The 15,469-nt window shown below is 36.9% G+C and overlaps 1 protein-coding gene across 7 annotated transcripts in view; it reads right to left on the bottom strand.

Moving 5' to 3' along the window:
* LOC113897088 (COBW domain-containing protein 2) overlaps nucleotides 1-15,469 on the bottom strand; it is a 52,235-nt gene that overhangs the window by 11,988 nt on the left and 24,778 nt on the right. For 6 of the 7 annotated variants that reach the window (XR_003512252.1, XM_027549406.1, XM_027549407.1 and 3 more), the window contains 3 exons: nucleotides 15,347-15,391; nucleotides 6,686-6,742; nucleotides 3,866-3,917 (listed from right to left, as the gene is read on the bottom strand). Coding sequence is in view for 6 of the 7 variants with exons in the window: in XM_027549406.1 (XP_027405207.1) it covers nucleotides 3,866-3,917; nucleotides 6,686-6,742; nucleotides 15,347-15,391 (154 nt within the window). In the remaining variant the exon portion in view is untranslated. The remainder of the gene's footprint in view (nucleotides 1-3,865; nucleotides 3,918-6,685; nucleotides 6,743-15,346; nucleotides 15,392-15,469) is intronic. The other variant, XM_027549411.1, reaches the window with a different exon arrangement.

Here is a 15,469-nt window from a genome sequence, read left to right as displayed (position 1 = left end):
GGAATAACTCTTAAATATTAGGATTTTGGTCTGTTTGTTCTTTAACCTACTGGGTTATCTCCCTCAGTTTCCCACTCTTTTGCAAACAATATCTAACATGTAGTAACACGCTGAAACTCTAGTACTTTGGCCACCTCATGCGAAGAGTTGACTCATTGGAAAAGACCCTGATGCTGGGAGGGATCGGGGGCAGGAGGAGAAGGGAACAACAGAGGATGAGATGGCTGGATGGCATCACTGACTCGATGGACGTGAGCTTGACTGAACTCCGGGAGATGGTGATGGACAGGGAGGCCTGGTGTGCTGCGATTCATGGGGTCGCAAAGAGTCGGACACGACTGAGCGACTGAACTGACTGAACTGACTGAACATGCGGTAACTTCCGTATCTTTTTTATCTGGAAAACTAAGCCCCCTAATGTGCTAAAATGCAAAACCTCTCTCTCCACTTTCTACTCCTCTAGCTTCTTTCCTGTGACTCCTCTGCTGTGATATCCTGCCACCAGCCACACAGCTAAACATTTGGTGTTTTGATCCAAATCCATCTGCCTTCTAGATTTCCCTATTTCTATTATTAGTAATAGGTCCCTTTTGTCCATTTAGGCTTGTTTCCCATCACTACTGTCTTTCTGTACTGCTCACCATCGGTTAGTAAGGCTATCCAAGCAAGCCAACCTGTTTCACAGTACTCACTGTCTACCATTTCTGTTCTCCCTGTAAATAACAGAGATCAGGCCCTCATCACAGGGTATTTGGACTTCTGCAGTATCTTCCTGCTTGGTCTCCTGACTCCACACTCCAATCTAGCTTACTGGACACTGTCCAATAGTACAGAATGAATTCTCTTTGCCTAGCAAATCAAAGCCTAATTAATACCTTAGCTCAAATTCTAATACCAAGCATTCATCAGGACTTCTGCTCTTCTGGAGCACTGTTACTTTCCCACCTTTAAAGATCTGGACTGCTCTTTTCCTTATATCTTCCAGTCCAAAAGGAAAAAAAAAAAAAAAAAACACACACAAAAACCAAAAAGCCTCCTAGTTTAAGGTTTCTTGTTGGCGTATAAATCAGAATAGCAGTTATAACTCTGGAAGAAGAAGGGTTAACGACTGGGAAGGGGCAGAAAGAAATTCTCTTAACACTTTTGGAAATCTTTATCTTGATCTCAGTAAGAATTACAGAGATATCTGTTCGTGTGTACATACAAATACACATGCACAAATACAAATAAAGATGCACTGACTTGCAAACTAAAAACATGTGTGCTTTACTATACGTTAAAAAAAAACAAACAAAGATCTGTCTTTCATGAAGCCTCAGATCCATTAAATCAAATGAGACTGTTCATGTTACTGAATCTCACAGTCCTTGGTCTGCAATATTGTATTATACTTTGCCCTATGTTGATATACCTAAAGTAGGAAAGTACATCAGAATCTTCTGTAGAGCTTTTTAAAAAAAGAAAGAAGGACAAAGATTGGGCTATCCCATTTCTTGATTATAAACTATACTACAAAGCTACAGTAAGCTCTACGGAACTGGTACAAAAAGAGACACACAGATCAAGGGAATAGAACAGAGAGCCCAGAAATAAATTCACACTCATACGGCCAATCAATTTACAACAAAGGAGGCAAGAATATACAACATGGAAAAGATAGTCTCTTCAGTAAATGGCAATGGAAAAACAGAGCAGCTACAGGCAAAAGAATAAAACTAGCCCACTTTCTTATAACACAAACTTGAAATGGATAGAAGATTAAATTTAAGAGCTGAAACCAAAAAACTCCTAAAGGAAAACAGAGTCACTATACTCTTTGACATAAGTCTTGGCAATATTTTTTTGGATCTATTTCCTTAGACAAAAGCAACCAAAACAAAAATAAAGAATGGAACTACATCGAACTAAAACATTTTTGCACAGCAAAAGAAACCTTCAATAAAATGAAAAGGCAATTTGCAATTGATTTGTCTAATACATGATTAATATCCAAAATACATAAAGAATCATACAACTCAGTATCACAAAAAACCCAAACAATCTGATTCAAAAATGAGCAGAAGACCTGAACACACATTTTTGCAAGGAAGACACACAACACAGATGGCCAACAGACATGTGAAAAGATACTCAACATTACTAAGCATCAGGGAAAAGCAAATCAATCACAATAAGATATGACCTCACATCTTTCAGAATGGCTATTCTCAAAAAGACAACAAATAATAAGTGTTAGTGAAGATGTGGGGAAAACAGAACTCTCATGCACACTATTGGCAGAAATGAAAATTAGCACAGCCACTAGGGAAAACAGTAATGAAGCTTCTTCAAAAAAATAGGACTACCATTTGTTGCTGTTCAGTAGCCCAGTCATGTCCAACACTTCCACTTCTAAGAAAATGAAAACAGTAATTCAAAAAGATATATGCCCCCTAATGTTCATTGAAATATTATATATTTACAATAGCTAAGATATGGAAACAGAAGTGTTCACCAAGAAATGAATGCATAAAGATGTGGTGTGTGTGGGTGTGTGTGCGTGTACACATGCACATATGTATGTGTATACACACAACAGAATACTACAAAACTATAAAAAGACTGAAATGTTGCCATTTGTGACAGTACGGATGGGCCTACAAGTATTACGTTAAGTAAAATAAATCACACAGAAAAAGATAAATACCATGAATTCACTTATATGTAGAAACCCAAAAAGCAAAACAAACAAACATGCATAACAAAACAGAAGCAGACTCATAGATAACAGAGAACAGACTGCTACTGCTAAGTCACTTCAGTCATGTCCGACTCTGTGCGACCCCAGAGACGGCAGCCCACGGGGCAGCCACCAGGCTCCCCCGTCCCTGGGATTCTCCAGGGAAGAACACTGGAGTGGGCTGCCATTTCCTTCTCCAATGCATGAAAGTGAAAACTGAAAGGGAAGTTACTTAGTCATGTCCGACTCTTAGCGACCCCATGGACTGCAGCCTACCAGGCTCCTCCATCCATGGGATTTTCCAGGCAAGAGTACTGCAGTGGGGTGCCACTGCCTTCTCCGGAGAACAGACTGGTGGTTGCCAAAGGGAAGGGTCGGGGGATAGGCAAAACAGGTGAAGAGGACTAAAAGATAAGAACTTTCTTTCAGTTGTAAAATAAGTGAGTCATGAATATTCTATTAAGAAAAGTTTCTCAGAGAAAAATGACACAAATGTGGTAGTATAGCTCCCCATAAATATGAGCCAAAGTGGAGACAGGTAAGTATGCTGTTATCATGGCCCTATTAAAATTGATTCAAAAAATTAGTGACAATCTCAAGCAAAAGGAGAGAATGCAAGACGCACTACTCACTCACAGGCCCCCTTCTCACAGTGTTTAAATGGAAGAAAGAAGTTATCCTAGCTCCACCACACACAAGTTGCTTTCAAAAAAGGTGGGTACAGTGAAAATACATTTTGTTTCTAGCATCTTTCCTGCCTTTCCAAAGTCAGTTTTTATTTAAATAAGCCATGGATGTCTATTCCAGACTTTTCCTTAATCAGTTAGTTAAATATACTTGAAAATAGGCTGCATAAAGAACTTCTAGGCCACTTTTATATAGTAATTCTCATCAAAAGAACTAATCAAAATATGTTGACTGACATGTAGAATGGAGAAGCCAGAAAGCATGATTTTAAGATTTTAAATAACTCTGGTTTGATGAATTCTTATTACTTATTAAGAAGCTAGATATAGATGACCTCAAGAACATTTAAATTATGAAAACTATCAAAACAGTTTAAAAATGCTTTTTAAAAAAAGTTCTAATAATTCTAAACAGAACAAGGTAGTTAAAGATGATTTAAAAAAATTTTTTTTTTTTTACCTGATCAAGATGAGGTTGTGTTGTTGGCACATGTTGAAGTTTTTTCTGCAAACTAAGAATAACTGATTATAAATTCAGAGCTAAACATATTTCTCATTTTACCTTATATATTACTTAGAGACACAAAGCAAAATAAGAGAGAACTTCCACAGCTAAATCTGTTACATAGTTCCAATGTTACATGCTGTTTACATATTCTAATAGACAAATGCTAGTAGACTGCTTACAAACCTCTCATAAAAATGTACATTCATTGACATACATACATATACACACAATATAGAGAAAAACTAATCTTAACTATTTTGTGTGGTTAAATAGGTTTCTTATTTCCAAAAGACCTAATATAGGCCTAGGGAAAATATATCTAAACATTTTACAACTGCTGAACATTTCATCTACTCTCCCCTTGAAAATAATGCTTGAACCTAAAGAAAATTAGAAGAATAAGTTTTTTCCATATCAATGTTTTCCCTTGAATGTATCTACTTTAAAAAAATTAACAGTATCCATAAATGTAAGCCTTCTATTCAGTCAGTTACCAGTGGCTGAGAGAATACTAAAAGACTCCTAAAAATACATTGTTCTGATATAAAAGGAGCTAAAGATCAATATGCTATAACAAATTACAACCCTAACAACTGCAGCATACCTTCAGAGACTGATGGGGGTAGGTTGGAAGGAGGAAAAGGACTTAAAACCTTGCAGATGTTTTGCCTTGGAGAACAGTGAGGGGTAAATTAGTAACACCAAGTTTAGGAAAGAGAAAAGGCTTGTAGGAACTGTTGAAGGGAATGAGTCTCCTTGGGGGGTCTCAGTAGGGACAGTGTCAAATTAAATCCTTCCCAGCTGGTTGCTCAGGAAAGGATTCTCTTGTTAAGCATCTAAGCACAAAGAAAAGTTATGCAAAGACCTTATCTAGAGCAGGGCCTTCATGTTAAGTAGTTATTTCTTTTAAGCATCACTAACGCAGTAAGTGTAGAATGAAATTACCTTGGAAACTTTGAAAAAATTCTATGTTCTTTCCCTGTGTTTAATATTTAATATTGGACAATGACTGCCTACAACTTCCACAGGCAAGAAAAAGTTTTCCTCTACAAGTCCCTGGGTGGGTCTGAAAATTAGACAAAGATTAAGAAGAGAAAAGCATATACATTCATTTAATAAGGGTTTTGGTTGACAAAGGAAACTTCACAGTGAAATGAAGACCTGAAGAAAGGGTAAACCTGGGTGTTTCTGTGCTAGGTTTGATGAAGAGTGGAAAGCCATGGAGATATGACAGGACAGAGGATGAGCCAAGTGAGGTAAACTATGGGAAACTCAACAAGGTCTGTGCCTTGCGATTCCCTCCATCTTCAGAGATAAGGATGCTCCTTTCCTTTGGGTATAGAGAGGTTACCGCTCACATAAGTCATACCTCTCACTATGACTCATCTACTTCAGAGGAAATGGGAGAAAATATTTGCAAACCATGCATCTGATAAGGGGTTAATACCTAAATTATTTACGAACACCTACATTTCAGCCACACACAACCACACACACACACAAAAAATAATAATCCAAATAAAAAATGGGCAAAGTATCTGAACAGACATTTCTCCAAAGATAATATACAAATGGCCAACAAGTAAATGAAAAGATGCTCAATATCTAATTGTTATAGAATGCAAATCAAAACCACAACGTATCTCATGCCCACTGGGACAGCTACTACCAAAACCAACAGAAAATAGCAAGTGTTGGCAAAGATGTGGAAAAATCAGAACACTTATGCACTGTTTGTGGGAATGTAAAATGGTGCAGCTGCTATGGAAAACAATATGATAGTTCCTCAAAATATTAAAAATAGAATTACCATATGATCCAGCAATCTCAGTTCTGGGCATATATCCAAAGAATTTAAGGCAGGGTCTTGAAAAGGTATTTGCACACCCAACCCATGATCACTGCAGAATTATTCACAATAGCCAATAGAGGTGAAAGCAACCTAAATGTCATTATCAATGAATAAATGGATAAATAAAAAATGACATATACAATGGAATATTATTTAGTCTTAAAAAGGAAGACACTATTGTCACATGCTACAAAACAGATGAACCTTGAAAACTAAGTGAAATAAGTTAATCACAATAAGACATATACTGTATGATTTCACTTATTTGAGGTATCTGAAGTTATCAAATTCTTAGAAACAGATGACAGAGTGGTAGTTACCAGGGGCTACAGGGAGAAGAAAATGAGGAGTTGTCATCAGACTGGTTTCAGTTTTGCAAGATGAAAAAGTAGATCCATTGCAAACAATGTGAATATACTTAACACTACTGAATGAACTGTACAGTTAAAACTGGTTAAAGATGGTTAAAAAAAAAAAGATATCAATGACCAGGGAAGAACTATTTGTTCTTTCCCTTAGCAAAATGATTCCCTGGGGAAAGAGATAGGAAACTGATCCATTGCTACAGGAAAAGGAGTGCTTGAGGGAATACCCCAAACTAAAGCTTTCTATGTATTTCATGTGTTTTCTCATAGGGAGAATTACACACAGTGGTTGGGAAAGAAATATTAACATCAAATCTCTAAAGTTAAGTACCACTTACACTGTAACTTCTGTAGGAAAATACATGTGATTTCCAAACATCCAGTTAGCAAAACTTTCAAGAACATAATCATTAGGAATGATCTAGAACATCAAAGATGTGACAGGAAGCATAAATCAAATGTGCATATGTATAAATCATTCTTTTAACACCTATAACTGTAGGGGAAAAAAAATACATTAAAGTAAAAGTGACCAAAACGGGACAGGAAACATACCTTATTCCAGAGAGACTGTCAAAGGCTTGAAGATCTAATACTTTTGCAAGGTCAACTCTAAAAGTAAGAACACCAACGTGAAGTGTTAAATTCTGTAAAATATAATTAATAAAGAAAAGCAATCTCTATTTTGCCAGAAATGTAGACATAAAAATTAATTAATATATACTATTTTGGGAAACACATAATATGACAGGCAAGGAACAAAAAAGCTTTTGTAAAAAATTTCCATGGGATTTATGCATAAAAATTTAAAAACAGAATCAATGGTTTTAGACCAAGGCAGAAAATTACTTTGATTATTGCTTCAATAAACTGTTGTGGGTTTTTTAGTTTGTTTTTACTTAAATTGTCTTTTCAGTTCTAAAAACTTGAGCTTTTCAAACTAGATTTTTATAGCAAAAAAAAAACTGGTAAAAAGCTTAAACTTTTCAAAAGTAGCAGTTTAGTACTCAAAAGATGAAATGAGCAAAACTGAACAAATGTAAAGAACAAAGTAGTATAGGAACATTATCTTTGGAATTACTGTATTTCTTTTACTCCATCTTTCATGATACAACGAGTAGTAGCGTAAGAATATAAGCAGTCAAATAATCAAGACATAAATATTTATTCTAGGACCCTTATCTACATCCAAAGAAGTGGTTTGATTTTATTTCCTTCAGACGGGGTTGCATATAGACTGAAACTTCCTGTTAGTGCTCTATTTGCCTAAACATTATTTGTTAAAATTATTTAGTGGTAATTAAGCCTTGTTAGGAAAGCAGAGATTGAAGTCAGAAGAGGTTATCATATCACAATCAGCATTCAGTTCAGTTAAGTCACTCAGTCGTGTCTGACTCTTTGCGATCCCATGGACTGCAGCATGCCAGGCCTCCCTGTCCATCGCAAACTCATGTCCATTGAGTCGGTGATGCCATCCAACCATCTCATTCTCTGTCATCCCCTTCTCCTCTCACTTTCAATCTTTCCCAGCATCAGGGTCTTTTCAAATGAGTCAGCTCTTCGTATCAGGTGGCCAAAGTATTGCAGTTTCAGCTTCAACATCAGCCCTTTCAATGAATATTCAGGACTGATCCTTTAGGATGGACTGGTTGGATCTCCTTGCAGTCCAAGGGACTCTCAAGAGTCTTCTCCCACACCACAGTTCAAAAGCATGAATTCTTTGTTGCTCAGCTTTCTTCACAGTCCAACTCTCACAACCATACCTGACCACTGGAAAAACCATAGCCTTGACTAGACGGACCTCTGTTGGCAAAGTAACATCTCTGATTTTTAATATGCTGTCCAGGTTGGTCATAACTTTTCTTCCAAGGAGTAAGCGTCTTTTTATTTCAAGGTTGCAGTCACCATCTGCAGTGATTTGGAGCCCCCCAAAATAAAGTCTGCCACTGTTTCCACTGTTTCTCCATCTATTTGCCATGAAGTGATGGGTCCAGATGCCATGATATTTTTTTTCTGAATGTTGAGCTTTAAGCCAACTTTTTCACTCTCCTCTTTCACTTTCATCAAGAGGCTCTTTAGTTCCTTTTCACTTTCTGCCATAAGGGTGGTGTCATGTGCATATCTGAGGTTATTGATATTTCTCCCGGCAATCTTGATTCCAGCTTGTGCTTCATCCAGCCTAGTGTTTCTCATGATGTACTCTGCATATAAGTTAAATAAGCATGGTGACAATATACAGCCTTGACGTACTCCTTTTCCTATTTATAAAGAATAGTGATTGAGTTCTAATTTTTATACCAGCCTATGAAACAGTAAGGGCTTCCCTGGTGGCCCAGCAGTAAGGAATCTGCCTGCAGTGCAAGAGACGGGAGCTCCATCTCTGGGTTGGGAAGATCCTCTGGAGAAGGGAATGGCAACCCTTTCCAGTATTCTTGCCTGAAAAGCGGACAGAGGAGCCTGGAGGGCCACAGTCCAGGGGGTCACAAAAGAGTCGGACACGAGTGAGCAACTAAACAACAACATGAAACAGTAAAGGACAGTGATTTCTCCACAATCAAAGCTACAAGGAAGACATGTTTGAAGAAAAATGACAACAGTAAGATCAGGTTTCAAAATTAGACTCCAGGGATATGCTGAACATTTATTAAATTTTCTGACAAGGAAAATAAAACTTCATTTGAGAAAAATTTTGTCAAAATTTTTTCAAATATAAAAACATGTAAAAACCATCTCCTTTAACTTAGAGCTGTGTCTGCTTTGTTCATTCTCAATATTGTGTCATATATTCATACTTGTAGCAACAAGCGTCTGTTAAATTATGAACCTTATCCTGAAACAAGGCAGACAAATTCCCATCTTATTAAAAGAAGGATACTCCAGAGTTCTATGTTAACAGACTGTAATATTTCAAATTCTTGACATTCTAGATGAGCAGAATTAGGAAAATAATCAAGCAAAGAAGTAAATGTTCCATGAAAAAATTTCTGAATATCAATTTACATAAGAGACCAAAGCCTAATATTAAACATATTTCCTTTCATACCATCACAGTTAAGCAAATATTTATACTGACAGGTGACAAGTGAATGAAGTTTTTCACCAAGTTTGTCATCTTTAACTTAGGAAATAGCTTAAAGTTTTAAAAGTTTACACATGCTAACTGTGTGAATATAAAAATTCAGGCAAACTAAACACAAGCTTCTAAACAATCTATAGTTTTCACCACAACAGTGTTTTTGAGAATACATATATAATTCTGCTTTATACCCAGATTCTTTTGATATTTCCAAACAAGATGGTATCAATAAAAGATCTAGACAGGATAAATTGTACAGAGAACAAAAAGTACCAAAGTCCTTCACTGTATCTCACCAGATTCTCAAAGGAGAGGAAAAGAGAAAAGCCTGAGGTTCCAGATGAAAGTTATCATGGACTTTCCCCAAATTTAGTACCACCATCAAAAAACAAATTTCTTCACTCATCCAAGGCATGTAACTAGAAAACTAATTTTCATGGCATCAAATTTTATTTAATTTCTCCCTTCAGAGATAAAAACAGCAGATGTTTTCCAAAACATTAATATAGAAAAAATAAATAAAAAATAAAAAGACTATTACTGCCATGTAAAAACTGAATGGCAGAATGAAGCAAACAAAGAAGAAAAAAGTTTCAAAGCTCATAATTTCTCCTAATTTCTTGAGCTATCATGCCAGAAGTACCTAATCTTTTCCCTATGAGGAGCTTTCAATTATCCCTATGTCTATAGACTGCTTTATGTAGCCTAAGACTAGCAGCAAGAGAATGGAAAAGGAAGAGGGCTCTGGCTCTCTCAGGGGAGGGGAATTCCGCTCCTACTGCAGAAGTATCATCGTCTTTTCAAAGTCCAGTGAGTAGTCAGACACACGAGCCACCAGACCATCCCAGATCTACGAGTAGTTGATAACATCTAATAGTAAGTCTTAACTTCTAGAGCTAAATTTCCAAATGCCTTCCCAAGTGGCATCTCAAACTCAGTGTTTACAGAATGGAACTAATCCCCTTTACCAAACCCAGTGCTCTCACTGTGCTGTGTGTCCTAAGTTGCTTCCGTTCTGTCCGACTCTTTACCACTGCATGGACTGTAGCCTGCCAGGCTCTTCTATCCATTAGATTCTCCAGGCAAGTTGGGATGCCATGCCCTCCTCTAGGGGATCTTTCTGACTCAGGAATCAAACCCACGTCTCTTGTGTCTCCTGCACTGGCAGGTAGATTCTTTACCACTAGAACCACCTGGGAAACCCCACTCCAAAGTTGCTCCTCCTTCCTGAATCTCCTAACTTGGAGAATAGCACCATATTCAAGAATAGCACCATATCACAAGAGTCATACTGCCTTTAAAATCCTTCATGAATAACTTGCTGCCTACAGTAGAAAATCCAAACCATGAGTCATGGCATTCAATACTCTTTGAGGTAATTTCTTCATCTCCATAGTCATATGTCTTTTCCTCCTGCAACATAATATTAACACAATGTGTTTTGTCCATTCTAAAATATTCACAGCTTCCTGGAATACAAAATCTTTCTTATGCCGAGAAAGACACTACTACTCTGGTCCATTTCAAAGTGTTCATGGGATTCTCAAGGCAAGAATGCTAAAGTGGTTTGCCATTCCCTTCTCCAGTGGACCATGAACAGAGTTTTGCCAAGAGAACTCACTCTTGGCAAACACCCTCTTCCAACAACACAATAGATGCCTCTAAACATGGACATCACCAGATGGTCAATACCGAAATCAGACTGATTATATTCTTTGCAGTCGAAGATGGAGAAGCTCTATACAGTCAGTAAAACAAGATGGGGAGCTGACTGTGGCTCAAATCATGAACTCCTTTTTGCCAAATTCAGACTTAAATTGAAGAAAGTAAGGAAAACCACTAGGCCATTCAGGTATGACCTAAATCAAATCTCTTACAGTTATGCAGTAGAAGTGACAAGTAGATTCAAGGGATTATATCTGATATACAGAGTGCCTGAAGAACTATGGACAGAGGTTCGTAACATTGTACAGGAGGCAGTGACCAAAACCATGCCCCCCAAAAAGAAATGTATAAAAGCAAAATGATTTAAGAGGCCTTACAAATAGCTGAGGAAATAAGAGAAGCAAAAGGCAAAGGATAAAAGGAAAGATATACCCATTTAAAGCAGAATTCCAAAGAATAGCAAGGAGAGATAAGAAAGACTTTCTAAGTGAACAATGCAAATAAATAGAGGAAAACAATAGAATGGGAAAGACTAGAGATCTCTTTAAGAAAATCAGAGATACCAAGGGAATATTTCATGCAAAGATGGGCACAATAAAGGACAGAAATTGTATAGACCTAACAGAAGCAGAAGGAGAAGGCAATGGCAACCCACTTCAGTGTTCTTGCCTGGAGAATCCCAGGGACGGGGGAGCCTGGTGGGCTGCCGTCTATGGGGTCACACAGAGTCAGACACGACTGAAGCGACTTAGCAGCAGCAACAGAAGCAGAAGATATTAAGAAGAGGTGGCAAGAATACACAGAAGAACTATGTAAAAAAGATCTCAATGACCCAGATAGAGCCAGACATTCTGGAATGCGAAGTCAAGTTGGCCTTAGGAAACATCACTACAAACAAAGCTAGTGGAGGTGATGGAATTCCATCTGAGCTATTTTAAATCCTAGAAGATGAGACTGTGAAAGTGCTGCACTCAATATGCCAGCAAATTTGGAAAATTCAGCAGTGGCCACAGGACTGGAAAAGGTCAGTTTTCATTCCAATCCCAAAGAAAGGCAATGCCAAAGAACGTTCAAACTACCACAAAATTGCACTCATTTCACATGCTAGCGAGATCATGATCAAAATCCTCCAAGCTAGGCTTCAACAGTACATGAACTGAGAACTTCCAGATGTACAAGCTGGATTTATAAAAGGTAGAGGAACCAGAGATTAAATTGCCAATATCTGTTGGGTCATAGGAAAAGCAACAGAATTTCAAAAAAACATCTACTTCTGCTTCATTAACTATGCTAAAGCATTTAACTGTGAAGATCACAACAAACTGTGGAAAATTCTTCAAGAGATGGGAATACCAGACCACCTTACCTTTATTCCAAGAAATACGAATGCAAGTCAAGAAGCAACAGTTAGAACTGGACATGGAACAATGGACTGGTTCAAAATTGGGAAAAGAAGTACATCAAGGCTGTATATTGTCACCCGGCTAATTTACCTTATATGCAGAGTACATCATGCAAAATGCCAGGCTGGATGAGGCACAAGCTGGAATCAAGATTTCCAGGAGAAATATCAATACCCTCAGATATGCATATGTTACTACTCTTATGGCAGAACGTGAAGAGGAACAAAAGAGCCTCTTGATGAGAGTGAAAGAGGAAAGTGAAAAAGCTGGCTTAAAACTCAACATCCAAAAAATCAAGATCATGGCATCCAGTCCCATCACTTCATGGCAAATAGATGGGGAAACAATGGAAACAGTGACAGATTTTATTTTCTTGGGCTCCAAAATGACTGCAGATGGTGATTGCAGCCATGAAATTAAAAGGCACTTGCTCTTTGGAAGGAAAGCTATAACAAATCTATGACATTAAGAAGCAGAGACATCTCTTTGCCAACAAAGGTCCGTATAGTCAAAGCTATTGTTTTTCCCGTAGTCATACTTGAATGTGAGAATTGGACCATAAAGAAGACTGAGCACGGAAGAATTGATGTTTTTGAACTGTAGTGCTGGAGAAGACTCTTGAGAGTCCACTGGATTGCAAGGAGATCAAACCAGTCAATCCTACACAAATCAACCCTGAATATTCATTGGAAGGACTGATGCTGAAGCTGAAGCTTCAGTACTTTGGCAACCCGATGCGAAGAGCTGACTCGCTGGAAAAGACCGTGATGCTGGGAAAGATTGAAGGCAGGAGGAGAAGGGGATGACAAAGGACAAGATGGTTGGACGGTGTCACCGACTCAATCAATGGACTTGGGTGTGAACAGGCTCTGGGAGATGGTAAAGAACAGGGAAGCCTGGCACAGTCCATGGAGTCACAAGGAGTCGGACATGACTGAGTGACTGAACAACAACAACTCTGGTCCATCTGGAAAACTCCTATTCGTTCTTCAAGATTGAGATCAATGATCACCTGCTGAGTCAAAAGTTTCTGACTCTTCACCAAGGAAAGTTGAAAAGTTGTTCCTCTATCTTCCTACTCTTATAGAATCCTGTGTATTTAATATTCCTGTTGTAAAATAGTATTTAATATATTTGTTTTTAATATATTCTGATCTTCTTAAAGGCAGAGTTTTTACCTTACATATACACTGTTCAAATTGTCAATATGCCACGAAATGTATAGCAACTAGTGGAAGGCTCAATAAATCGTTGAAGTGATTAACTTATTATCGATCAATTAAACTTTGGTTTTCCTCTGTTCAGTCCACTTAAATTTCCAAGATTAAAAAAAAGTCTGTTAAAGAATGGTACTTCTTGTAATCTTCCACGCATACTTCTGAAGTCCATTAGAATTTTCATTTGCCTCAAAATCAATTTAAGTCTCAACAATAAAACATACTATACCATTCTTACTCCTTAACTAAATATTCAAGGTAAGCCTTTTCTATACATGTTTATAAGTTTTACAATTGCTATACTATTAAAAGTTTTACTATTTTTACTATTATAAGCATTTGCCAACCACAAAATGCTTAAGGGATTAAAAAAATTTTAAGTACTATTTCAGAAAGCCCCTGATATCTCAGATGCACTGGCAAACACCAACTGAAGAAACAGAAGAAAAAAGGAGATGTTATTCACTTGTTCATTCAAACATTTGAAATAAAATTTAATCACTGCATGTTTATTGAAAAAATGAGAGAGCAAATGTTAGGAATATTATATAAACAACAAAACTGTTAAAAAATAAACCATTCAAGATGAAATGTTTATGCAGGACATAAAGGTTGAAAATTAAAGTCAATAAAAAGAAAAATTAAGCAAGATAAATCCAGGGGCCTTTAAAAAAAATTGGTTTACAACATTTGTAAAAACAAACCAAATAAATCTATTACAACATAATCACATCTATTTATAGGAAGGAGAAAATTTAAGAAGAAAGAAAATGGTAAAATGCAACAGGAAGAAGACAGATACTAAGGAATGGCTTATGGTGTGAGTTAGGTTATCAGAGACATTCTGCACTGTAATCTGAAATGCAGGGAGCACATGTGGTATATGCTTGTAGAGGACTTAACACTAAGGGCATTCTTCTGCTACTTCTGCCAACAGATGAGCGGCTTCTGAGAATGCATACCAAATTAATTCCCCAGCTGTTCATATGCATAGAAGCAGCTGCTGCTGTTACTGCCTAACACTTATGGTAGTCTGTCAGCACCTCTAATCTCTACCACAGCAGACAAGCCACTCAACTAAGGTTGCTGCAGTACTTCCAAAGACAGAATCTCTGAATTAAGAACCAGGTGGCACTAGACTGCCAGCTCTGAGCCTCAGAGCTGCTGGCTGCATGTTGCTGGTCTAACAGCTGCTGAGATATTCTTGCTAAAAAAAAATAAGCTTAACAAAAATACTCCTGCACAGAAATTTTCTGAAATCATGATAGCACTCAATGCAAAATAAGAGTTCAATCTACAGAAATCCATTTCACAGATGTTTTAAGAACACATCTATTTTATAAAGTAAGGCACATCTGCATGAAAAGAATTAAAAAGAAGAACCTATAGGAAATCAAAATCAAAATATTTACAAAGAATGCATCAGGAACTTAAAGCTTCCTCATATTTTTACATGACAGTTTTACTTTGCAACTATGAAACACTAAGAAAGTTTTTAAAATATTAAAAAGTCATCTAAACATCTCAAATTAAGGTAAGATTCCTAATAGTATACTTTTTCAGATTTCTGTACTAATTACTTCCCTGAGTGGTTCAAAATCCTACGCTTTCTTCCTCGTTAAAGCAAAGGCACAGTTACAAACTATAATCATGGCTCTGAGGTGTTAGTTATAACGAGAAGTGAACACATTAACTAAATATGCTGAAGTAATATATAAAGAACATTTAAAACAAAATTTTGGGTCTCATTTTTTTTTAAATGTACATGTCTTTCTTATATTAGAATCAAACATAGTTATCAATTACTTAACTAAAATTATTTATTGTTAATATTAGTAATAGCTTTTAAAAGTACCTTGATCTCTGTGTTTCTAAAATTTTTCCCAGTCCATTTATTGATCTGAAATAAATATAAAAATGAGGAGGGTAAAAAAGTAAATGTTAACTTTTTAAAAAACCACTTCACATTATTTATGAA

The sequence above is a fragment of the Bos indicus x Bos taurus genome, chromosome 8 (genome assembly GCF_003369695.1).
Source record: "Bos indicus x Bos taurus breed Angus x Brahman F1 hybrid chromosome 8, Bos_hybrid_MaternalHap_v2.0, whole genome shotgun sequence".
NCBI classification, from domain to species: Eukaryota; Metazoa; Chordata; class Mammalia; order Artiodactyla; family Bovidae; genus Bos; species Bos indicus x Bos taurus.
Note: the sequence above shows the minus strand (reverse complement) of the source record. Positions and strands in the feature narration are given on the sequence as shown.